This window comes from Gavialis gangeticus, unplaced genomic scaffold (genome assembly GCF_001723915.1).
Source record: "Gavialis gangeticus isolate Ggan-Ray unplaced genomic scaffold, GavGan_comp1, whole genome shotgun sequence".
Lineage (NCBI taxonomy): Eukaryota > Metazoa > Chordata > Crocodylia > Gavialidae > Gavialis > Gavialis gangeticus.
In genome coordinates this window covers 12,801,883-12,828,504 of record NW_017729018.1, presented here as the reverse complement: position 1 = coordinate 12,828,504, position 26,622 = coordinate 12,801,883, and the positions used below count along the sequence as shown (strand labels likewise).

Below are 26,622 nucleotides of genomic sequence, written 5' to 3'. Positions count from 1 at the left end.
AGCCTAGAGTGAAATGGCTTCATCAAGCCTAAAGCCATGCATATCAGGATGCCTAATGCTGTCTACGTGGTTGCTTCTTCATTGGATCCTGAGAAAGGGAGCCAGGTAGCATCGTTGGTCTCCGTACAGCTGGTGGCTTGTCTATGCGGGACACTCAGGAAAGTTACCCTGAATTAGCTAAAGGTGCAAAGTTAAATGCAGTAACCATGTAGATGGCCTTATTCAGAAGGAAAGGGGGGTTAAGATATGGCAAACTGAGATGGCTTTACTTCTAAACCAAAGCGCGGACACAAAGGATAAGTTCACTCTAACTTCATGCCGTTAGATGATTCATCATAATTTGGCTAACATCTGGCTAGATCAGCCTGACATGTAAAGGACGTTTTTTCTATTGATTTACCATCTGAATACCAAGTATTAAGGTTTCTTCCTGCCAGTCTCCTGATGGGTTCCCTTTTGGCGTACCATCATGCCTTTCCCATTTGTTACTGAAATTTGATTGCCAAGTCTTTAAAACAGATCTTCTGGCCACTTGCCCCATATGGTACAGTACACAGGGAACGTAGCATTGGGCTCAAAATCAGCCATACTGACTGCAGCACATCTACCTAAGAGCTATTAGGACATACTGTTTCTAGTCCAGCATAACAAGCTAGTTCCAATTATTTTTAGATTTTTTGCAAACATAACATGATCCACTTGGGTAACAGGTGACTTCTTTGGAAAAGCTGATGCTTATATACTCTAAGGGACTTTCTTACAAAGCAAAATCACGCAGCAAATCCTTTCCTTTAGCTTTTTCTAGCAGTGATGTAGAGCTCATGTAGTAAAAAAATCCATAAGAACCCAGGTGTATTTAGTCCCTTTAGGCCCCCAAATATCTTTTTTCATGTGAAAACAGACTCAGACATTTGGAGGAAAAAAGAAACAAAACCAGAAAAAAAAACAACCCAGCACAGTGTTGCTTGTTCCTATCAGATAAGCAAAACAATCTACAAACCTCTCACCCTCCCATTGACAGCTCAGCAGCAAACACAAAGGATCGGTGCATGCCATAATTGATATTTTATTATTTACCACTATGCTTATAAATACCTTTAACATGGAAAACATTAGCACTAGATTGAATCTGTGAATCATTTTTAAAACACATTCTGAAAACATATCTACAGATCAAAATTGCACATTCTATTTAGGTTTACTCCCTGGAGTGTATCTTCTCTATCTTTAAATACAGTTGCTTACAGAATCATTTGTTGTTGACATGACATAAAAGGCATTAACATTTTTTCTTCTTTTTTTGCTTACAGTTTTCCCTTAAGTTTTTTCTATCGCTGCAGTAGCCTTTGTTTTGTTTTTTTCTCTCCCTCTCTCTGGTCTCAAAGGCCTGAGGGCTGATAACCACCTTCACTAAATCCTTCTCTCTCTTCCTATCTTGCTTTTTTCCCCCAAAATAGCCAGTCTGGAAAAATGAAGAATACCCAAAACACTCATTAAAGTAAGCACTAGACTTATTCAGCCTTTCACAAACTTGGGTCCTAAATTTTATAACCTGGATCCTGTAAGGTATGCCAAGCACTGAGGTCCTGATCTTGCAAAACAGTTAAACACATGCTTAAACAAAGCACACATTGACAGGTGAAGCACTCACCCCATTGTAATCTATGCAAAAATTGCCACTGACTGTGATGGGGATTGGATTTCACCCAAAGACTTCTTCAAGGTGAGTGCCAAAAGTGTTCAGCATTGTGTGTGGTCAATTAACACAGTGCATTAAAAACCCCTCTGTCCTCTGTTCCAATTGTTCCCTCCTTATATCAACATGATCTACATTAGTCTTTAATTGGGTATTTCCAGAACTCCACATTCTGTTCTGCTATACATATTACTCCCAAACGGTAATCTTCTTGATCCAAACCAATATCCTTCTCTGCACTTCTCAGAGACCCATTTCCCATATAAGACATAAATGTTAATTCAAGGAAAATCTTTTTACTGAGAATGAGTTCTTTCCCCATCAGCAAAACCTGTTTAGACTTAATCTCTCTTTGCTATATCTGTTTGGCTTCACTTCAAAACACTCAACAAGGGGCCCAGAATAACTTTCTAAACCCTTATGCACAGTCCTTCCACTTCCTACTTGTGCTGTGAAGAACTCTGATCATCCTCCGATTTGTCACCTTTGTTGCCTTTTTTTTTTTTTTTTTTTTTTACAGTTCCATGTCTTGCTTCCCTTCATCTTCTAGCAAGCTGTCTGCATCTGACAAACTAACACTTTAAGTGAAGGTTAAGCAAAAAGGTAAGGTTTCTTTGCAAGCCCTTAGTTATCAGATACTGAATTGTATATACAGAGTACCAAAATGAGCCTTATTTACACACTGCAGTCTCTTACAGTTGGGGTTTTCTGTTTGGATTGCATTGCTGTACCCTTTGGACCAAATCCTCGACTGGTTTAAGTCAGTGTAGCACTGTTAACTTAAATAGAGCCCTACCAGTTCATACCAGCTGAGGCTTTCACCCACAAAGGTTTGAATATGATTTTCAACCTACTTTGCACAAATCTGACCCTTATGCGTGATTACCCAAAAGTTTGTTATGTCATTGCTTACAAAAATGCTAACTGGGGGATTTCCAAATAACCTATCCACTGATTTAAATGATCTTAACCTCCCCAACATTATGTTGTACAAAGGCATTTTCTGCAGTGGAGAAACAGCAGTACTTTTTACATGTTACGAAGTCTTACAGTGCTCGGTAGAAATATTTACATTGCTCATTGTTAATGTTAACCATGGACATTGTGACGTAAAAAGCAAACACAGAATCTCAACTTACTTAGCCAATTGTCTCTGTTGTTAAGAATCATGTTATTTCAGTCTGTCAGACCAAGAATCTGTTAACCTCAGAGCAGGAGTGAACATTTTAAGAGCAACTGAAACTTTGCTGCACTGGAAGCCCAAATCAAACCGGGCTCTGCTACCCACAGATTATAAAAGAATCGCTGACAAGCACTTCTTATTTGTATAGGACCAAAATTCTAGGTTCAAATGTGCCTACCAAGCCGTATCTAAAATGCCAGTATCCCTCAGCTAGATCATATGGATAATAATTATAATAATAATATGGATTTACCCTCTTTCCTTATGTAATACTGACAACGACTATCTACTTTACATTATAAAACAAGTCACAAAGAGAACGTTATTTCCTTAGTACGGAAGGTGAAAATAATTTTTTTCAGCAGTTTGCTCTTCTTTTATATGCCACACGGGGCAAGATGGCCATAAGTACTATGTTTGTCTGGAGACCAACTTACCCACCCGTGGCTTCTTAGTACAAGCACCCCCACTTCCCCCAACAGTGTCCAGTTACAACTGTACTGGAAATAGGACATTAAAACAAAGATGCTTCACATGGCAGACCAAGTGCTTATCAAAGCCCACCTACAACACACTACGTATTATTCAGTCCCAGTTTCCAATGGTTTCCCTGGTGCTCCTTTCATCACCGATTCTTCCTTTCCCCCACCTCTCTACAGGGATGTGTCCAAGAGTCAAGGGGATATTGCTTATTCAAAGGCGGAAATAGGCCTCCTCGACAGTGTTAACTTTCACAGCTCGTGCCATTCAGCGTAACCTTGGAAGCCGCCGGGCAGCTGCTTCGGAAAGCACCGAGGTTCTCAGCCTTTGCCAAGGGATGTGGTGCGGTGGCAGGTTGCAGGCCGGACACAGAGGGGTTATGAGGACCTTTGGGAAGGCAGGAGTTCTCAGGCCCCTGAGCCAGGCGAGATGCTTTGGTACGTTCTCGACTACGTCCGTTTCTGGAGCTGTCGTGATGCCCGTGGTTACCTAGACGGCTAGAAGCCACTACAGCTTTCATTGCAGCCTTTTAAGACAAACGAGAAAGAAACATTAATGAAGAGCAGTGAAGCGGGTATGGGCTTTAGTGATTTCCTACTCAACTATAATTTCTGAAACACTCTGGTGCTACAGGAAATGGCTATAGAGTTTCTCAAGCCTGCACTGATGAAATCAAAAGCTCTAGACAAAATGATCTTGTTATAGCTGTTATTATTTCCCATAAGGCCAGTGAGATGGGGTGAGTTGAATAGGAAAGACCACAGATAACTGGGAATTATATATCACTCCCTGCAGAAGTCGTGCAAGCATCTACTCTGGATACCTTTAAGAAAAGATTGGATGCTTATCTTGCTGGGGTGATCTGGCCCCAACTGACTTCCTGCCCCTGGGGAAGGGGGCTGGACCCAATGATCTCGTGATGTCGCTTCCAGCCCTAATGTCAATGAAATCTATGTGCTACATTTCTTGCTTCTAAGGATTTAGGATCTAGTTTGGGTCACAGAAAAAGTGTCTTCTTACAAGAAATCAAATAAAAGTAGGCCAGCCCAGAGGGGAGGAGACGGAATCTTTTTTTTGTTGGATAGTTTGTTTTAAAATTCATCGAGTTTCTTCTAATTGCATGACAGCATGTCCCTAACTTCCAACTTTGCACACATTTAACACAACTGTAAGTGTGAAGTTCACAGGTCAGTAATTCTACTCGCCCATGGGGATCTTTGCTCAGCTCACCTCAAAGCCCATTTGCAGTCCCCATTTGTGCAGTGCATTTAGCAGGGAGGTCAATACAGACTGTGTTGAAGTGATGCCCAGCAAGACACTGTATCATTACCTTCAGTTTCCTTCTGGCATTAAACTCTTGCAGTTTCCTTTGTGTGCTATCCATGTGAGCAAATTTAGCTGCCTTCCCCGTGACCCAGGGGTGTTCCAAGGCTTGCTGTACCGTGAGCCTCTTCTGTGGGTCCAGCACTATCAGTTTCCGAACCTATAGCCGGATTTCAAACAAACACATGCAGGAGGAACTGGCTATGTGATATAATGAAGGTCATCTGCAGTCCTAGCATGGAGGATGCAATTGCAAGGGCTCTGGAGCTTCATGCCTTAAAGCATAAAATGATCACCAGCAGGGGTCAGGAAAAAAGTTTATCCCATACAGAATAGAGCACAAATCAGTGCAGAATATAGGATTACCTTCCTCTATAGCATTCAGCATTGCCGGCTAACAGAGTCCCTGATTCAAACAGCATCCTTATTCAGGAAGGGTGTTTAGGCAGGTGCCTAAGTGCTTTTATGAATCGCAGCCAGAAACATGAAAGAATATGAGAACCATTTGTCTGGCTCAATTTGGCAGACCCCATGCTCCTGTATTTTTCAAAACAGTATTTTTATTGCCAGGTATGTACATTATCAGTTGATAAGTCATGATGAACATTCATAGTCAATGCTAAATTTGAATTATTTTCATTTATACATCCCTGCTGGAAGCAGCAGGAGTTTGGGCTTTCAAATGCTTCTGATTATTTTATAGGTATTTCATCCAGCTGAATCATTTTTGCTATAAAAACTTATTTGTTGCTTCTTATCTATGTCCTAGCATGCAAGGATAAAGATGCGCTGAATGCATCCTCTTGTGTATTTTCTCATGCCTTAAGGGTTGAGGAATGCGCTTCAGCATCACTGCTCTGTGAACCTGGACAGTTTGAATGATTGTGACATATTAGTAATAGTTATTATTAATAACAACAGTAACAACTGTAATACAGAGCAGTTCCCCCAGAGATCTCTAACAACACATCACTATCCTCCTTCTGCACATAGAGAAACCAAAGACTTGTCTTTACAATGGTGCCCAAGATGGTTAGGATGAATTCTTCACTGAAGATTAAGCTGACGCGACATAAGGCCCCTCCACTTCTTAGGTACAGGCACCCAGAGGCCCAGGGTGTGCAATCATGCAGCAAGTGAAAAGCAGAAGTCATAGGACAGAAAGTCTCTCTCCAGTTACCAGTCACAGTCCAATGCACCGCCACAGGTCTTAAACCTTGGGGACATCCTTATTGCAACAGGAGTGAGACTATATAGAGCTTTAACTTCATTACAGTATTTCAGTGGAGTTATGTCAGCATGGGCACCTGTACAGGCTGCACAATGGGATCCTGATACATCCTCAACTCCATGCTGTTGCACTATGCTGCTGTTGGGTCTTGAATGAATTAGATGCAGACTGGTTTGACTACCCACACGGCATGCCCATCTCTGACCGCAGTGCAAACATACTCTTGGGCTTCATTAGAAAGAGGCTGCCATAAAGCTATACCAGCATACCGTCCAAAGAGTAAACATCCCTTGTAGTATAGAGAACACGTCTGTAGGTATAGTTATGGTAGTTCCTAAAATGAAATGCACTATCATGGCAAAAGCACTTTTTGGATCATATAACAGTGTCTACACTGGAGGTTTTCCTGGCATAGAAATGACTAACGAACACAAAAATAAAATAAAATAAAATCACACCCCTAACAGACTGCTATACCGACAAAGCATCTACTGTCAACTCGGCTCGTTCTCTAGCAGAAAGCACGACTATATCCTCATGTTCCTTACAACAGAATGTATATTTCTTCCAAAAAACAGCATCTTTCTTACACTACCGATCTTGGAGAACTTACCAAGTCCTTGGCATTGAGGGAAACTTCATCCCACCAAGGGGATACAAATTCAAAGTCACAGTTCAGTATCCTGCTGTACATGTAATGGTCCCCTCTTGGATCAAAAAATGGCTCAAACCCACAAAGCCTGAAAATACAGGATGGGATGGAATTAAAAGAAAGGAATAGGAAGCTCTGGACAGTGCCTAGAAACCTTTTCTGACTCAGGGAAGTTAGCATGCAGTTAACACATGGTGAAGAATGCCTTATGTGAATACTCTGCAATGTGCATCTACACAGGGCGTTAGAGCTGTAAAGTCTCACTTTAGCTTCCTGTGCACCGTCTTCCCCGTGCAGACAAACACAAAGATCTATAAAACTTTAGCAGTCTAGTAAAATGGTGGAAGCCCTAGAGCCTGGGACACTGACAACTGCAGTGGACAAAACACTGAAGAACATACCCTAGGGAACAGTCTTGCATTGGCCGTAGCAAACAGACTCGGTTACTTTACTTTTCTTACAAATTTCCACTAGTCCTGATCCACTTCAGCATACAGCACAAGGAGAGGAGCCTATCAGATCAATTGGAAAGCTGCTGCCTTGTTACAGTTAGCGTGAGCCCTGTGGAAGGCAAAGCAGCAAACTGGTGCAAATACCAGACCTGTTTGCAGATGCAAGTCAGTACTCTCCACGTATGGAGGATGGTAGGAAAAGGAAGCAGGGATGAGTGGGTAGGTGGCTGTCAGCATTACTCACAGGATGTATGTGATGACACCCACGGACCACATATCCACCTCAGGGCCATAGGGACAACCATGGAGGATCTCAGGGGCTGAAAGCATAAGTCACAGTTAAACACACACACACGACGGGCATCTGCCAACACCCTACAGTCATCACCACCACGTCAAACTGCTTTGCAGGCTTTAGTGTATTGATCCCCCCAACAGCTCTGTGAGGTTGGCCAATGCCATTCTCCCCATTTAAGGGACAAAGGAATTTAAGGGACAGAGGAATGTAAGGGCTCAGCCATCTCAAAGCAATGACAGGGTTTCAAACTTTCAGAACTAACTTCCACTTCAAGCCACATCCTCTAAAGAGGTGGCATCAAGTGATTTAGGACCAGAAATTCACTTGTCAAAGAGCTTTCACTCTATGGACACAAAGAGAACTCTTTTCAATGAGTGAAATGTGCGTCAATGAGATACACAATTTGTTTGGATGCAAGGTCCCTTTGCAGCATTCAGGACACAAGAAGAAAGCACCGGACTAAAGAATGTAAGAACCAAAAGCGAAACAGAGGACAAATCTATTATACCCAAAAGCAGAACCACAAAATTCTTCCAGGCTGCCTCATCTTCAAACTTTGCACTGCAAAGGGAGACACCTGTGAATTGTGAACCACTAACTGTGGTTTAGGAGCCTCTGGCTGAGCTCACCTGAATCCCATCAATTTTAGTAGCAATGGCAGGCTTTGAAAATCTGAGCCTTAGTATCAAACAGCAATGTAATTAAAAAGAAATGATGGCATCTTCTAAAGGAGCAGCCCACATTGTACCTTACACAAGTTACGTATAATGTTGAATGCCTCGCTTGCAGGAGGTAGGGGATTTGGTCCTTTCTGAAGATTGGGCCCCTTTGAAGGGGTTTCGGAATAGACACCCAGAAAGTGGAGCACCTCCATTACTAATTACTTGTGCAGATTTGGGCCCGAGAGGTTTTGTTGATCAATGGTGCCATTTTCTCTCCCGCCCTGGATGAGTCAGATTGGGCAATAGGATGGTTCCCTGTCACACACAGCAGCAGCTCTTTGACTGTCTACCTGTCACCGCGCTCCACATGCTGTCTCAGGGGACGTACAACTGACACGAGACACACCTTCCTCCAGCGCCTGCTAAGCAGATTACCGCAGTCCCTTCATTCTCATGCACTTACCACAATACCCTGGAGTGCCACAAACAGTTTTCATGGCATCTTGCTCATCCACTATCTTGGACAACCCAAAATCACCTTTAAGAAGACAGACAGGCAGGAGAGGTATCATTAGGCTGACAAGCACTGACAGCTGTCGGCAGCAAGAGCTCTCGGCCAGTGGCAGACCCTGTTCAAACCAGGGGACGCTTCATGGTTCAACCTTCTTTGAGGCTCAACCGAAGGAGCAGTAAGTCCCTGCGGGCAGTGAAGTGGCTACAGGCAATGGATGCTACTCTGTGGGTGCGTCTACATGAGATGCCTAATGCACAGTAGCCTAATAACACTGCACCATAGCATGCAAGTCAAAGACTGTGCTAATATGCTATTGTACAGTAGTATTAGTCTACTGCACAGTAAGCATCAATAAAAAAAAATGTGTTGGTGCTACTGTGCACTGCAGTAACTGTAGTTACTGTGCATTTAGTTAGTACTTCATTAAGGATTAAGCACTAAACTAAATGCACAGTAACTACTGCGCATTAATGAATGTGTAGATGAACCCAGTGTGTGTGCCTGTGGGGTTGGGGGCAAGGGGAGGGAGAAGGCAAAGATGAGGGGTGGGCCTGAATCTGAAGGAAAACAGAACCCACCTCCTGGAGCCAAGGCCCTGCTGGAGGGGCAAACTGGGGACTTCTGAAACAAAGGGCCAAATCCTCGCTCCCTCCTGCCTCCGCACACAGCAGCAGACAGCCTAACACTGATGGCGGCTTTGCCAACGTACCGATTTTGAGCGGGGCGTTGGGGGACAGGTCTGCGTACAGCAGGTTCTCCGGCTTCAGGTCACGGTGGACAACTCCGTTTTCATGCAAGTACTGGAGACAGAGAAAAGGCCGAAAAGTGGTTGGGGGAAGCCAGCTCAGGTCCAGACAAAAATCATGACACACTCACGCGCTTTCCCAAGGTTTCATTTTTATGACACCAAACTGAGACTGCAAAGAAAGAGGGCTTCCCGTGCCAAAGGCCTTTTCTCATTGCTAGGGCTCTGGCAATGGGAAAGGGACTTTCATTCCCAGAAAACCCAGACCGCTCATCTCTGCTCAGGCTTAGGCAGAGTTCACTGCTCTTCTCCAGACCAGCACAGATGAAAGGGAGAAGAATGCGTCATGCTCTGCTGTGCCCGAGTGCTCCCAGTCAACAGGAACATGCCAGTCATCTGGTGTTACTCCATATGCAACAGGCACAAAATATACAGTGGACAAGACACGTGTGATAAAGGACTGGGAAAGAGGGATTTGGAGGGCAGAGGATGGTGCTTGCAAGAAGGTGAAAAGAAGAGAGGAGGAGACAAAGGGAGCAAGGAAGGAGTGTATGTAGGTGTGCACACTGACTGCCAGTGAGACGGTGCACCTGGCCAACTACAGATCTCCGCTAGAAGTCAGGAGAGCTGGACTGCACGTCATCCCTGTGCACCGCTCTTCCTCTCTCTTGTTCAGAGACTGCGAGCTCCTCCAGGCAGAGATCGTTCCCTATGGGCAGCACCAGCCCTGCTGCTCCCTTAGTAAAAATACCAGCTGCACCTTATGGGAGAGTTCACAAATATGCGGCTCGAAACAATCAGGGTTGGAGCCGGGTACAGAGAACTGTTCCCTTTGTGCCATCACGGACTGCTGCTCCCCTGGGCACGGTCAGGTTAGAGAGAATCCCATGGGTGCGTGGTACCCGTATCTCACACACCCTGTACCTGCTTATCCCCCTTCTTTCTCTAAGCCTGGCCTGGTGACTGGGAGCACGGCATCCGGGGCTCCCCAGCACCCGTCATTCCCTGCAGTGTGCCGCACTGGCTCAGCAAGCCAGGCACCGCTACAAACGCCATTTATTTCTGGAGAACACTGTGCCCAATGGACACCTTTGCCCCCAGCATGTCGCCGCCCACTCTTGAGCCTGCATGGAGTGACGCGCCACGTCCGCGGGGCGGACGAAGGAAATTTTCTGCCAGGAGTTTCCATTTTTAAACCCTCTGTTGCCATAGAAACTCCTTCATTTCATCTGACCTTTCACGTAGAGACACGGTGACCTTCCGAATACAAGCCCCGGCTCTTTTCTCTCTCTCTTTTATCTTCTCCCTCGCTGCAGATCGTAAGCAGCAGCTCCTCCAAACAATAGACGTTGGGGCCCTCCGTGAGCGGCAGTGATTTTTCAGTTGCACACAAATGCTTCTGCTGCCTGGCAGATCTCGTGGCTGCAGGCTGACAGCCCTCGCCAGGACCAGCCACGGCCATGACAAGCTCCCCCTAAAGCCAAAATCCTGAGTCCAGGCGTCATGAACTGCCAGCTGCAGGCGGGGTGTGAAGCCATCTAGGGCCTCCCCTATGAAGGGAGGCTGATGGAGTTCCCGTAGCTGCAGCCAGCACCATAGGACTTAGGCAAGCCAGCACCGTGGCAGCTTGTTCTGCTTCCTACACGGTGCTGGGGTCACACGACCACTTCACCGGGGCAGGGCTGACAGTGGTCTCTGGTCTGGGCTCAGGGATTCACAGCTCATCAAATGGCACCTTTGGACCTGACTGTTGGAGAGAGCTTTTCTTTCTCCGATGCTGATCCGCTAGCCTCAGCTGCAGGTGGGCTGAATTCAGGGTTTACTTGAGACCTGAATTGGGTCCTCCAAAGCTTAAAAAAAAATAAAAAAATCAAGAGGCCTTGCATCTTGTGCCTCCAGCTGGACTGTCACTTTAGCACTGATTAACAGCCAGGATGCAGCTCAGCTCAGCCTCTCTGTTCATGCAACCCCAGGGTGAGTGCCCAGGACTGTTACACTTAGCTGAGGGTTTTCTTTATTTCTAACAAAGGCCATTGCCTTTATCCCTGCAACATCTCCTCTCTCACCTGCCATCTCTTTTCCAGCTTTTTATCATCCTGAATATGGGACTCGCCTGGGTCTGCATCTCCATGCAGCATCCTAGATCCCTTTTGCAAAGCACATTTTGGACCATACCACTTTTGCCATCAGGTAGGGTCACACTAAAGAGACCCTGTGACAGTGACACTTTGACCCCGAGCATATCTATTTTTCATCCCGCCTCTGGCTCACTGCTCTCCAACTTGGTATTCTGCCCCTGGCAGGGACCAGTACCTGCAGGGGAGCCTTGCCCTAGATGCATTCAGCCAGCAACATGGTAATTAATATGGAGTAGGGACCAGGGCGCAGCAGCTGTCACCGAGCAAGCTCTGATCTGGCCTGCCTCTTGCAGCCCCAGCACAATTGCCAGCAAAATTTTGACTCCGGCATGTGCCTGGCTGCTGATGGCCAAAGACAGCGTATGCAACAGAGAGAACACAGCTTTATTTTTAGATGCCAGGTTCGGCTCCAAGTGCCAGCCAAGCACAGCAAAGCAGAAAGATCTCGTTTTGACATGCAAGCAGAGCACGAGCAAGAGGAAAGTCACTGAGGCAGAATAAGAAAAGGAGCACTGATGCTTCTGCGTTGGGAGGGAGGCTGCGCTCAAAGCACCTGGCATTTTCCTTGCTACGGTGGGGAGGGATCAGGACTGACAGCTTCAAGATTGGGGCTATTTTTTTCCCCCCTTCTCTTCCCCAGCTCTCCCTTTTCCACATACACCGTGTGCCCCGGCCTCCCCCGTAATTGGGCGGTGGATCTGGGGAGCTGCTGCTGCACTTTTAATTTCACAGGCTGCTGATCTCCGAGATGGGAGATGGGTGACCTTAACAGGTGGGGAAGGGCCTCCAGTTAATAAAACAAAAGCCCAAATGCAGCCTTTTTTTTCTCAGGTCCGCTCGGGTGCACTTCACCCTTTCATCTCCAGCCCCGCTGGAGATCTGGCACCAAATCTGAAGCCTATTACGGTGGCGCCTAATTGAGATCCTTGTGTCCGTACGGGGAAAGTCTTTGCTCCCCAAGAACTCAGTCTAAGTAGACAAGACAAAGAGGAAGGAGGAGGAAGTACTGCCATTTCCATACAGCCAAGGAGAGAATGGAGGTCACCCAGGGATGTCCACAGAGTTAGGTGTTGAACCCCAATCTGCTGAACTTGATTACAACACCTGAATAGCCAGCACATCCTTCCGTGCCAAAACAATGTCTGTGACCCATTACCAGTCTGACACCTTGTTCACCTCTTTGGAGTTTATCAGGAGAATGGGAAGAATAAGCGAGACCATAAAGAGCTTGAGAAGAACTGCTATCATGCTTTGCATTGCTCAGCACTGCAGCGCCGAACCCTTTACATGTGTCTGTGAAGTCACGTGCAGATCCGTAACAGCAATACCCCTGCGCATACCAGGGCCCTTGCCACGTTACATATATCGCACAATTAACCGGGCAATTGCACAATAAATGTAAACTGGCCACACATGCAGAATTATCATCGTGCCATAAAAACGTCGATCCGGCTATAAAAAGAGCCAAGCAGCTACCAAGTTAGCGCTTGACAATGTGTAACAACTTTATTGCTGGTTTTCACCCAACTTATTTGAATGTGTGGCAGTGCCCTAAGGCACAGCATTACCCAAGGTCACATTGTGAATCAGGGATGGAGGCAGGAGTAGGAATCCTGCCAGTTGGTCTCTTGATTGAATGGGAAGCCCACTGGTTCTCCAGTTTGGCGGTACTGGAACCTCTCTGGGACTCTGCTTCCACCCGGGAACCTTCCTCCCTCTTAGAGAAGGTACAAGAGCCAGGACTTTGCAGGGCCCAACAATTAGAGAAAGGGGCTGACTTACGGAGACTGCCTCCAGGATCTGCTTGACCACGTGGGCAGCATCTCGCTCGCTGTAGAATCCCCGCTCCACGATCCTGCACATGGGACAGCAGAGAAGTCACCGCAACACTGCCGCAGCTGTGCCACGCGTCGCGGCCACGGGCTTTGGTTCACAGCACATGCTGCATGAACTCCCCCCAAGCCTGAGACCCACCTGCATGCTGGAGCTGTCCATCTACAAACTACCGGCCTTTTCTTGCTAGATCATCCCAAGGAAAGGGAATGAAAATGTCCTCCCCTTCTCCAGAGACCTGATTTTAGACTGTCAAGAAAAAGGAGGGGGATGTGGGGGTGGGTAGATTCGTTCTGGACCCAGAAAAAAGCCTGACAAAAAAAAACCTGAACATAATTAAAAAAAAAATTAAAATGCTTTGATTTTGGCAGGAGGGAAATCTTTTCATTTAAAAATGTCCTTCCACTTCATTATATTAAAAGGAAAAGAAAACACGTGCCCTAAGATCCAGCAGAGCATTTCATTTGACCTCAGACTTTTTCCTCCTGGCGACTGAGCTCTCTGACCACGTCAGCAGTCTTCTGGTCAGGGTCAACCCAGGATGACTGAACCCCCTCCTGGAGCTGCCTGGAAAATGGGCCCCTGATACACCATATCAGGTCCTTTGTGAAATCTGTGGGTCTTTCCTCAGCCCCTCTCACCCTATTACAACACCGATCACTTCACAAGCCAAATCCACTTCTCTTCTGAACAGAAGGGATGCACGTTATGCTGGGTTCCCGTGCCTGGATTCCCCTAGGGCTTCTTCCTGAACCCACATCCCAGTGACTCCAGTGGGATTTGGGCCAGGTCGTTAAGCTTGTTTCTGTGACCGCAGCACCAGTGAGAGGGGAGCAGGGCCATGCGCAGCCTGTGCTGCAGGCCTTGGAGTGTAATGGAAAGAAGCAGCAACGGATTTGATCCATCTCCAGTCCTGAACATGAGCTCACGCTTGCCTTCCAGAGCTAAGGATAGAACCAGTGCATCCAGACCCCCACGCCCCTGCTCTAACCAGTAGACCCTGCTCTTCTCCTGGGGCAGGAAACAACTTGACTCCCTGCTCCTGTGCTATACTCATTATCTCCCACCCACCCCCAATATTGGCAGGCAGGTATCACAAGCAAGGCCACGCTCTGTGGATGCCAGCTCCAATTTACCTTACTCCAGCGGCTTAGCCCCTCTGAATAAGCATCATACCCCATGCTTTAAAGCCTCTCACCCTAACTGCCTTGCGAGCACTGCCACAGATGCTCCAAGCAGGGGTTTGCTTTGTTCCTCTCTCTAAGTCAGGAAATATTGAGGGGGAAGTGGGGGGAGCCCTTTTACACTTCCCAGCTTTGCAATTCCGCTTTCCTCAAGAGGATCCCAGGAGACTTGTCTGAGCATTTCCCCAGTCTCAAACAGTGCAGCTAATTGCCTTTGGGAGGGGGAGGAAGGGGCTAGATTGCCATACATCCAGCCAGCCTCCCTGAACAGGCAAGCAGGCTGGATGTGGCCCCACTCCCTTTAGCTTCGGTGGAGAGCTCAAATGCAGCAGGCCTCTGGCCCAGAAATGTCTCCTGTGCACGTGAACCGCAGCCCAGAGCTCGGTGCGGCTGCTCCAAGACCCACTTCTGGGATTGGGCTCAAAGTCTTTGCAGCTGGCTGATATACACTTGCCTTTCTGGAGGCTCCAATCAGTCGAATGAGAAGTCAGGAGTAGCTGCCGCTTCATCCCCCGTTGTCCTGAGTTTTGGGCCGGGTTCATCATCACCTGTCCTGGGTGTAGCCATTTTACACCAATTCAAGGCCGGTGTAAAAACACTCATTGCTACCCTCAGGAAGATGCAGGCGCTTAGAGAACCAGGCCTGCAAACCGTGCCCTGATCAATCCTTTGCAACTCGTCCAGCTTCCTGAGCTGCCTGGAGCCCTGAGCCTTGGCAGGGCCAGCGGGTAATTTATTCCTACAACCGCTCAGCCCCTCCTCTCCCACCTTCTCTCGCCTTCCTTTGGCTAGATTTGTCAGCTTTTATTAACAATGCGCAGGTTAAATGACAGTCTGGCAGAGTACCTGTCAAAGAGCTCGCCTCCCGTCACCAGCTCGAGGACAAGAGCAATCTCGGAGGGGGTTTCAAAGATCTCCTTCAGTTTGATCTGCAAAGAACAATAACAATTCAGCACCAAGGTCTATGGTGACATCTCTCTCTGCTGCAGTCCTGCGGTCCCGTGCTGCCCCATCACTGGAATTAGGCTGTTCTGCCAACCATGTCCATTACAAGACAGACGCAGTGGGGACCCTCGAAGAGCCATGTACTCAGTGCAAATCAATTTATTCCCCAGAACAGGTTAATTCCTTCACGAGATGCATTTGAAGGAGGCACGGAGCAGTGAGAGGAATAAATAAATGCAGAACAGATTGCGCGGATGTAACAGATTTATTAGTGCCATCAGCCCGGGTCCCCACCCTTTTTTCTTATTTATTTATTTCAGTGGAATATTTCTCCTGCGCCGAGCCAGGTTTGCTCACTTCATCAGGAATTAAAAAGAGAGAGAAATCCATTGCAGCTTAGCGCAGGGAATCAGACAGGCACACAATGCGTTTATTCTCTCTGGGTCTTCAGGCTCATTAATTGTAAGTGGAATTCACTGTATCCTGTGAAAGCTTTTTAATTTAGCAGCTTCCCCAGCCTGGCGAGAATGACTAAGCTACCTCGGTCGCCCGCGCTCCTGTCGCTTCGCGAAGCTTATTGTTCTCGGCTTTTGCATTCAGCCTCTCAGTTCTGCTAATTGGAGAATTCTATCCCCCCGTGTGCAACGCTCACCCCATTGAAGCTTAAGGCAGCTTTGCCATCGATTCCAGTTGGGCTGGGATTATGCTTGAAACCTCCCGGGCCTGATTCTCAGTTACTCAGTGCCTGGCGCTTGCAGCAAAAAGAGCAGGGGAAAAGCTCCCTCTGCTCTAGGGCTAGACAGAGCATGCCTGATTTATCCCCGGTGTCAGCTGAGCAGGCTCAGGGCTGTTCTGGTTTATGATCTGCTTCCCGTAGCAGGAGGCAAAAAAACCCCCCAACCCACTGTAATGCTTAGCTCTATATAGCATCATTCATCATCAGAACTCTAAGAGGTGGCAGTATCACTATCCCCATTGTACAGATGGGAACACTAAGGTACGGAGACTCACTCCACATCCTCCTGCAAGCTAGTGGCACAAGTGGGGGTACAAACCAGCCCCATTTAAAGGCTCTGCCCTCCAGGATTTGCTGCCTCCCTTTCAAAGCTGTGGAGGACTATGTTCTGGGTGTGCCCCCAACTCGGTCCCTGGGTCAAAGGATGGGCACAAGCTTGCTGCAGGGCAAGAGCCAACTCAGCTCTGGCTGGGGAAGGCCCAGGCGCAGGGGAGCTCCTGGAGGGAGTCTTGTGCACGCACATGAAGGTCTCCGTCTTAGGGTAGAAAGTAAATGTGGCTCTTATATTTGCAGCATGGCCTATCCCAAGCACTTCAAAATCATGACACTTCTTATATTCAAGCCTTCAGAGGTCCTGTTTTCAAGCTTAACTCTGAAACCAGAAAATGTGACTTTATTTATTTATTTATTTTTTAAATAAGAAGGGAGTCAGCCCTGTTTGCCTGAAGTCAGACAGGCAGAATCAACCCTGCCTTTTGCTAAAAAAAAAATGTGGGTCAGGATTCTCACACAATCCCATGACTCTGGGAGCCGAGGCTTTCCGAAAACCACCAACCCCTGGTAATCTTCCATGTCTTGGGGGGGTTGGTTGTAGCCATGACATAGGCAGACAAGGTTATTTGGGTAAATGTGATAACTCTTATTAGACCAACTCCATAGTTGGGACAATTGTTCTTTGCCAGCTTTCGGGCAGCGACACAGGGAGAGTCGGCTGGCGTTCGTCTGCCCTAGGGTCGAATGGGAGCTTAAGCCAATATGCAAAATGCAGATCTGTGCAAAGGCAAATGCATGGCAGGGAAGATCAGAGGAGATGGAAGTTAATGGGTGTGAGATATGGCCAGGCATGGACCGGGAAAAGAAAGTGCAGTGTATGTCTTCACTGAGCGCAGGAAAGGTGGGGTTGGGTTTGTGCATTTCTGTGCAGCATGTTTCATTCGACTGTCATATTGGAAAGATAACTCTGCAGGCTGGTATTTTGGGAATGTCTCATGTTTAGGTGTCTATTTTTAGCTAGTCTTTCTTTTTTTTCCAGAGATAATGGGCCAGTCAGTGATGCAGAAATGAGCCATACAGGGTGCTGAAAACCAAGTTGCACAACACCGTACAAGGCCAGATATTCAGCGGATACTGTTTGGCATTCGATTTAAATGGCGATACGCCAACTCGAACGAATGAAGGATCTGGTACCACCACGAAAACCTTATCAGAATGGTTGTCTGCTCTAATGCCTCCAATTATTCAAGCCTGAAATCATTTTTCAAATCCAGTGGCCCCTCTCTCATTGAAGCTGCCAGCCTTATGTCTGGCACCAGCTTGAGCAGTGGGTCTGACCAGGTTCAGTTCAACTTCTCTTTCTAGCTGTTTTCACTTACGACTCCTACAGAAATGCTGATGTGTTTGGCTTTCCAAGAAGGCCAAGAATTATGGCAACCAGAACCCGCCAAGTAGATTTGGGGGAGAAATGTTCAACAAAAGGGTTTTAATTGCCAACATTTCTATTCATGCCAAAGGAAATCCTCTAATAAAAGTATTATTTAAAAGGTATGAAACCAAAAAAACCAACCCAAGGCATCAAAAAACCGAAGTTGAAATGTCCTTGTGACAAAGAAATGCAGAACAGGACTTCCTAGCCAGCATGCCCTTGGAGGGACAATGTTTTCAAAAGCACCTAGGCATCTAGGTGGATTTCCAGAGGTGCCTGCAATCCCCCAAAAATTTGTCACCTGCCTCCTGAAGATCCCAGGAGATGCCTACCTGCATCTTTTGGCATCTAAATACCTTTGAAAATCCAGCCTTTAGGAGCCCAAGTCTCATGGATTTAGGCTCCCAAAGGCGCAATCTACATTTGAAAATAGGAGTTAGGCTCTTAAATCACTTAGGGTCTTTTGAAATAAATGTCTAGAGTCATCAGCCCTGTTTTGCCACAAAGGAAGCAAAAAATAAATAATAATAATAATAATATCAATTAATGACATAGATATATAGTGGGTGTGGGTAATGCTAGGGGAGCTTGTCTGCACAGTCCCTTTGTGCCAATACAGCAAATCTGGAATTAACAGGTCTCTCAAAAATATATCAACTGTCTTCCCCCCCTCCAAGAAAACAGAAAATTTCATGGTTCTTAAGACTTTTGTGACACTGCGAATTTCATGGGGCTTTAATCATTACCTACATAGCCTGGGTGACAGGCCATGAGACCCTGCAGCATAAGAGACACTATGTGGCAGCTTATTGCATTATAATAATACACAGAAGCGCTATAATTTTCCTATTAACTTCAAAAGTTTACAATCCTATTATCGTCTGCTATCAGGGTCGGTGCTGAATGATAGCACAGAGTGCAGAGAAGTCACAAGTGTAAATAATGAAATGAAATGTCTTTTTTTTTTTTAAATCATTTGAACTTGGGAGCAGAACCTTACAAAAATGGTGATTTAAAACCCCTCCAGTGGGTTATGCCTGTAGGCCTAGCCAATAGCTGTACCTAGTTCTTGTATTCCAGGGGAAACTGAATTTCCTATTGCATTTATAAAGCACCAGAAGCCATATCTCCTCTGTCTTCCCTGAGCACAGTGCACAGCTAGGACTCTGGAGAACATGCGATGCAAACAGAGCAAAAAGAGGCAAGATCCAGAGCTGGAGTCAACCGATACGGCTCCAGCGAGCTGCGCTGGGGACATGGTTCTAGTCTCTAACATGGTCCATTAACTCAACAGATCTATTAAAGAGATTTAGGCTGGTCCTTCTCAAATGTGGTGTGGGGTTCAAACTCATTGCACTGAAGCAAAGGGTAGTTTCCCTGCTGACTTCAATGGGAATAAGTTCCAGCTTGAGAGGATAGGCACCCAAGCCTCTTTGCAAGATCTGGCTCTAAGTGACTTAGGAGCATGAGATCCATTGTGCGACAGATTCCTAAATTACCGAGGTGCTTTGGAAACTGTACCCACTTGCAGAGACAGGCAACTACCTGCCTGCATCCCTCCATTGGAATATACAACCAGTGCTAAAAGAGTGTATATCCAAATTAGCCAGACTCTAAAAGATCAAATGAAGCCATGTCCTGGACACAAGCACATGCCAATGTCTGCATCTATTCAAGATGCCGTTCTACACACCCAGAGCTGCCTCCTGGACTGGGGAAGCTTTCCCATAGCACATCAGCGTCCAAAAGCAAGGACACGGGGCATATGCCGGGGCCTCGTGCCCATCAGCTGGCACCAACCTTGGCACCGTGGGTGCCCAGCTCTTTGCAACGGGCAGCAATCATCTGGACAGTGCTAGGAGTGGGGTGCCCCAATGCTGAGCACAGATAGCACCGCGAAAGGTGTCATGCAACCAACCAGCTGGCCGAAGCAGACACAGGGCCAAATCTGCCCTTAGGGTTAGCTGAGTTACACCTGTAATATGCCCCCAGCCCCATGATTTGCAGAGGTTGGCGCTTCCTTTGGCTCTACCCCAGACAAAGACTGCAGTCACATCTGAGTGGACAGAGCTGGGCTTTAAACCTTGCTTGCAATCAGCCGAGGGAGCTTCCTGGGCCAGGACAATGGCCCCAAGCACATCTGGGCCTTCTGAGTGACACTGAAAAAACCCCAATGAAACACCGGTTCCAGGCTTTCTACCAAGCTGTGAAATCAATTTACGCTGGGCACGCGCTTCTTCCAGGAATTACAGCACAGCTTGTGCACGGGGCACAGGGGGACAAAGCCGCCATCTGGCTTTGCCTTCAGCCGTCCCTGGGTAATTCCAGAGCACTTTGCAAACCAGCCCTGGCAATACACCACCAGGAAGAAACCGCGGGGAGATGCACGGAGAGACCCGAGGGGTCTGATCCGAGGGGTGCCCCCCTCCGCTCGGCACTCAGCCCCCGGGGCGGATCACACACCAGGATGCCCGAGCGGAGCAGGCAGTGCTGTGCATCGCCTCAATTACACACAAACTGACAAGAAGGTCCCCTCTCCGCTGACACTTCGTGTAATTAGATCTGCTCCTGAGTGTTTCAGATTGTTCCAGTTCGACTGCCATTATCCTGAGTGCTGAGTCCTATAAATGCTGTGAGCGGTGAAGAGCCCAGCTGCTGGCAGCGATGACCTGGCGCGCCTCGCTTTATCTTCCCTTCCAGGATTCATTACAAACAGGCAATTTTCCTGGGTACTCATTTGAGCTCCTCCACGGAAATTGCTTGCCATATGGAAATCCCTTGGCTGGCCGCAGCGGAGCTGGAATATCTCAGAGACCCCCTGGAAAAGCTCAGAAAGTTTCCAAGCCCAGCAAAAGGCTTCATGGCATCGCGTTCTTCAGAACAAGTCCCATGCACCTATTTGCAGCTCTGCTGAATGAGGCCTTTAAAATAAAAGCAAAGGGTCCATCGGTTTTGTGCACAGAGGAAAGGTCCTGTGGCAAAGTCTGGCGGACTGGGCACCCCTTACAACCAGAGATTGACGCAGCTCAGTTCATTCCCAGTCTATGGCAGAGAAAGTCCAGAGGTCCCTTGATGAGTGCTGATGTGGAGGAGAGGAGAGGGCATTGCCACCCAGCCGGCAATGGCAGTGCCAGGCCCACAGGCTGGCAGCTGATGCCAAATCCATCCAGAACTAAGGTTTTTGAGAGGGGAGGGCAATAAACCATCAGACTGGGATTCACCAACCTCTACTGTCCTACAGCTGAGATTTCCCTCGAGGCTGATTGGAGTGAGGCGCCCAGCCGACCCCCGTGGGCTCTCAGGAGAGACCTGGGCAGCAATTTGGGGGCTCACGAAAAATCCCATCCTGCAGCAAGATGGGAGGGGGCTGAACAGATGCTTTAAGTGAAAGGGCAGAGGCAGGAGTCCCTGCCCAGGGCAGGCAGGTGATGCTGAACTCCTGCCTCGGGCACCAGAAGCTTCATCCTCCCCAGCTTTCGGCAGGAGAAGGAATCACCGGTGCAATGAAGTGGTCGGTCATGCAGGCCGGCTGGATGGAGCGACCTCACGGTCCATCTGGGCCTGAGCTGGTTCAGCTGCGTTTGCAGCTCAGGAAAGACTGGGCCCAGGGACACGGACACAGACACGGACATGTGGAAGGGAGGCAGGTAATGAGAGCAAGTCCACCCTATTAACCCCTTTGTATCCAAGCACCCTCTGCTCATCCAGGCACTTGTGCAGCAGTGGAGGAGGAGGAGCAGGATCTGACCCTTTGCCAGCCAAGCCATGGAAGGAAAAGCTGGTGGGAATCAACAGGGCTTTAACCTCTGGAAGCTCCCAGCCACGGCAGGCCCACACAAAACAGACCCGTGCCACGCCGCCTGAGGAAGCAAGCCACCCGAGTGCAAAGCACTGGATGTCCTGGCTCCCTGGGCTGGCTCTAGCCCCCCTGGACAGTTCAGCTCAGCGGACCTGCCCATGTCACCCTGGATCCCAGGATCTGCTTGCACCAGCTGGGGCATTGGCCCCTAAAACACACCCAGACAGGGGGAGGGACCTACATGTCGTAGGGGGTTTACAACAGATGCACGGCTGGGGAGGGCATCCGCGGACTGGGGTCACGCTCATACTCACGATGTTGGGGTGGGACAGTCTCAGCAGGACGCCGATCTCGGTCCTCACAATCTTTCTGTCGATCTGAAAACACACACACGCCGCCCCATGTATGTGAGTCTTTCCACACGATCCCCCCTTCTGTCACCTGCGTACCCCGGTCACTAAAGAAAAGTGATGGAATTGGCTCGGGGCGTTGGTTGCAGCCGTGCTGGTCTAAGGACACAGGCAGACAAGGTTCTTTAGGTAGATGCAATGTCTTTTATTAGACCAAGTAAATAGTTGGAAAAAAACGTTCTTTGCAAGATTTCAGGAACAAGCACCCTTTTACAGGCATTGGCTCAGGGGCTGTACCGACCACCCCGGGTTTCTCCCTCTCCCATTTACAACCTGGACTGCACGGGGATTTGAGAGTAGTCCCTATCTCAGAGCAACGAGCTGAAACACCAGAGGCGTGTGGAGCAGGGCTGGGAGGTGGAGACAGGCTGGCTATGGTGACGTGCAGGCGTGTAGATGGCTCAAGAGCAGGGTTTGGCCGGGGCTTCCCCAACTTCTTCACTCATGGTCAAGTTATGTTCAGCCTCGTCTCAATGGTGATGAGCCCGGTGTAACAAGCATATGCTAAATTAATGAGCTGACTCCTTTTCCAGTGAAGGGGAACCCCAGTCAGCACCCCCAAGCCCTTCCCCGTGGCATCACATTCCCTTCTCAACAGCGCTCCAGAGACTCACCGTCTTCTTCAGGATTTTGGCTGCATACTGGGCATGGGTCCCCTTCTCCTTGCAGCTGTACACCACGGAGGTGGCCCCCCTGGGACAAGAGGAAGGAGGGATCAGTGGAGGCACCAGACCCCCCCTTGGGGGAGCCGGGACTGGTCTGAAACCTCTGGCCAAAAATCGGGGACTCTAGCTAATATCTGTCCAAGGGATGGAGGAGGCAGAGAAAAGGGCCAGGGGCATGGGCTGCTGCTAGATTTGCCCAGGCCTCCTCTAGCATGGAAGACCCCCAGTCCTGGTTTGCACCGCTGTGTCCACACTGCAGACTTAAGGGGTGGGGGACACCAGGAGCCAGGAGGGCAAAGGAACGGCCTCTCAAGCTGAGCCGCGTAAAGAGCTGCTGCCGACCTCTCCAACTCCGACCTGCTTCTGGCTTTCCTTGCTGAAAGCCCTTTTAATTAAAAAAGCAGAATATTAAGGCAGCCTAAACCCTTAAGCAGCTTGCAAGAGGGAAAGAAGCAGACCCCGCCTCGCTCCGAAGTACAGCAAGCGACCGGCACGGTTCTGCAACGGGCAGGACGTGGGAGCCCACACGGTTGGTAGGGAAGCCCGTGGCCTGGCCCTTTGGGGAGCCGGGGTCAAGCCCGGGCAGTGCTCAGCTCCATGCAGCACCAGCACCCAAGATAGCTCGGATCAAGCCACGGTGGGTACGTCTACGCTGCGCAGCGGTGAAAACAGCCCTGGGGTGCAAAGACACGAGGGAAGCAGGGAAAATGATGAAACTGCTCACACCTTACTCCTCCCAGCTCACAGCACCCTCCAGGAATGGGCTTCAAGATACACCCGGGTGGGTGCTCAGCTCTGGGACCCCCCCAATCCTCCAGCATCGCTGCAGTTGCTGCAGTGGGGCTCCCTGCTGCTGCTTGGCTTTGCTGCCATTTCACCCTTGTTGCCAGGGAAGGGAGCTAATGAGCGGAGTCGGGGGTCCCGGGGGAGCAGTGGGGACCGAACTGTCCTAGGCAGCTTCCAAGCAGCGGATGCTTCTATCTCAGCGCGGCGAAGGCAGCAGCAGGTAGAGAAGTGGCGTCTGCGTAATACATTCAGCTGCATCTTTAATGAGGTGCTATTGGCAACCGGTCCCCCTGCTCCAGCTAGCCTTCTGCTGCGGGTCCTTGCAGGCAGTTCCCCAGCAGCCAGGCCCTCCCCTATGCACCATCCCCACCTCCAAAGCCCCGGCATGGCTCAGAGCATGAGAAAAACAGGCCAGATCCTAGGCTGGTGCAATCCAGAGTCTCTGGCAATGTCAGCTGTGCTTTACAGAAGCCTCCTGCTTTATCCCATTTACACGTGTGCCCTAGGGAGCAGAGCCCTGATCTTTCCTCCACAACTCCACCCCACCCGGGTCCAGCACCCTGGGGAAGTGCTGCAGGTCATGTCCCCCACCATGACTGTACGTAGCTCTACTCCGGATTGCAGCCGCAGGGGACAACGGGTAAATGGCCCAGGAGTCCAGGTTCCTACTCCCTTTCCAAAGTCCTGACTTCACAACCCACAAAGGGCCAAATCCTTCCCCAAGGGTGGGAACAGAAGTCAGAAGTCCTGACGGTCTCTTGAGTCTGGAGAAGAGACGACCGAGGGGGGACTGAATAGCAGCCTTCACTTCTCTGCAGGGGCTGCAAACAGGATGGAGCTGGGCTGGTCTCAGTGGGGGCAGATGACAGGACAAGGAGCAATGGGCTCAAGCTGCAGCAAGGGAAGTTGAGGTTGGATATTGGGAAAGTCTCACTAGGAGGGTGGTGAAGCGCTGGAACAGGCTCCCCAGAGAGGTGGTGCAGTCTCCATCCTTGGAGGTTTTTAAGACCCAGCTAGACAAGGCCTTGGCTGGGATGATCTAGCTGGGGCTGGGGCTGGGGCTGGGGCTGGTCCTGCTTGGAGCAGGGGGTTGGACTAGATGTGACCTCCTGAGGTCCCTCCACCCTCATTTCCTATGATGACTCTCCATCCCCAGCCCCTTTTGCAAGGCCAGACACCAAACACAGGGATGGAGACAAACCAGGCGGAGGAGAAGGAACCAAAGCATCTTTCAAGCCCTCCAAGCATCATCCAAACCCTCCAGCAAAGGGACCGACACAGGGAGTTAAATCCCTTCAAGTTACGCAAGAGGAACCATCATGGTGCTCAACCCCCCCAGCAGTGTCAGGTGGTTGCCAGTAATTTTTGGCTCTAGTTAATAATGTTTTCTAACCACTGGACGGTGAAATCAATCCTTTTCTTTAAGCCTTCGCCAGCCTTGCTTGCAGTTTCATCTCTGATGCTCGATTCCTCTTAGCAGGTTAATTCCCACCAGGTAATCTAGCAAATTTCATTGCTCTTCGACTTGCCTGTCTTCTCGGACCACGTTCAGGTTCTGCTTCAAGACCCCCAGTATTTTCCCTGAGTCCTTCTGAAAAATGCCAAATCTCTCTCATTATGAGGGTTATCCATGTTCCACACCCAAAAATTAACACTCATGGCACCACAGCAAATGGTCCTGCAGAATGGAAAAGTGGGGATCGCTCCACTAGGCAGAATATCCCAGATCTGTCCAAGCCCAAGCCCACTTCAAGACAAGGAAACAAAGACGAATTAATTTTTTCCCCATCAGAACTAGGGTTTTAGACAGAAAACTATTATCTGCTTGTAAGCTGTCTCCAGAAAACCTAATAAAATGTTTAATTCCTGGTCAAAAAAAAAAAAAAATGAATACAAAAGAAGCAGCAAATCTGATGACTGAATATTCTTAATTAAAATCAAAATATGTGGACCTTCAAATTTCTGTTAGAAAGTGACATTTTCAGCAAGAATTTACAGTTTCCCACTAATAGCAAGATTTTCGATTAAAACAAGACCCGTCCCGCTCTAACAGACAACAGCGGCATTCCCTGGGGACCAACACTTGTTGAAAAAGAAAACCTCTTTTGGGTGAAAATTGAAAATAAATAATTAAATAAATAAGCAAGGTGTTCATTAAGCAGGAATAGGCCGGCATCTACACGTGGAGGCGTTAAAGCGCATTAACGCTGTGTGTGGACTGACTTGACACTAAAGTTAGTCCCAAGTCAGCCTGCACACACACGTAGTTACTGCGCAGAAAGGCGTCTACACATGCGTTACCGCACAGTAACGAATCGGGTGTAAATTTGGTACCTGCACGATGCAGGTATTAAATGTACACTTAAGTCGGCGTAAGTCGCCATATTTACTGCACACGGTGGTGCACACGTGTAGACACATGCCCGTACTGCAGAGTAATTTAGTTACTGAGCAATAATTTCAGTTATAAATGCACACATGTAGACGAGCACACGGAGCTCTAAGTTACACCCGCTGGAATAGGCATTGTGTGCCTCTCCGAGCCATTGGGCCAGGCTCTCTGCAGACTCAGGCAGACGTTGGCAAGGCTTGTCCTCTTGGGATGGCTGAAGGCGGCAAATCTGACATATTTGAATTGCTTTCCATTCTGCTTATATTTCCGATAGCTTTTTTTCAGTTTTGTTTTGCAACAAATCGTTTCCGAGCTCCCTTTAAACATCCAGGCTGTTCAGGCGTGAAGGGAAACCACTTCCTCACGCTTATTTTTATTAGAAGGAGCTTTTCTTCCTTAGTCATCATTGGGCCCAATGCATTGTCCCCTTTGCTTGCCTGACTCCTGATCCTCCCTTTGGAGACATCCGGATCCAGATCTGGACTTTGCGCATCTCCAGTTCAGAGCGAGAGTCCCGAACCCTGTGCTACAGATCAGCATTTAAAACTAATCAGCTCAGCTTGTCTGATAAAACACAACCTGCTGTGAGTATCACGCCGGAGCTCCTACCCTTTGTTTTTTCCCAATCACATTATCTGCGGCAGCGCCGGGCTCTCGACTGAAATTAGCTACGCCCGGTGCGGCTGGCCCATCCGCTGAGCTTCCAGAAAACAGCCCTCTTTGCCTTCTGCTCTCAGCTCTTAATAAATATTGGCAATCAGCCTTGACTGTGAATGGAGATGTAATTGTATTTGTA

At 48.4% G+C, this 26,622-nt stretch overlaps 1 protein-coding gene across 1 annotated transcript in view; it reads right to left on the bottom strand.

Annotated features, from left to right (window-relative positions):
* Nucleotides 1-2,835: 2,835 nt before the first annotated feature.
* Nucleotides 2,836-26,622, bottom strand: part of LOC109294946 (calcium/calmodulin-dependent protein kinase type IV-like) — a 35,668-nt gene continuing 11,881 nt past the window's right edge. Inside the window, exons 3-12 of the mRNA XM_019513555.1 lie at nucleotides 22,598-22,676; nucleotides 21,888-21,950; nucleotides 15,238-15,320; nucleotides 13,157-13,229; nucleotides 9,201-9,291; nucleotides 8,441-8,515; nucleotides 7,262-7,337; nucleotides 6,527-6,653; nucleotides 4,690-4,842; nucleotides 2,836-3,885 (exon numbers count right to left, since the gene is read on the bottom strand). Coding sequence (XP_019369100.1) covers nucleotides 3,604-3,885; nucleotides 4,690-4,842; nucleotides 6,527-6,653; nucleotides 7,262-7,337; nucleotides 8,441-8,515; nucleotides 9,201-9,291; nucleotides 13,157-13,229; nucleotides 15,238-15,320; nucleotides 21,888-21,950; nucleotides 22,598-22,676 — 1,102 coding nt within the window. The 3' untranslated portion in view covers nucleotides 2,836-3,603. The remainder of the gene's footprint in view (nucleotides 3,886-4,689; nucleotides 4,843-6,526; nucleotides 6,654-7,261; nucleotides 7,338-8,440; nucleotides 8,516-9,200; nucleotides 9,292-13,156; nucleotides 13,230-15,237; nucleotides 15,321-21,887; nucleotides 21,951-22,597; nucleotides 22,677-26,622) is intronic.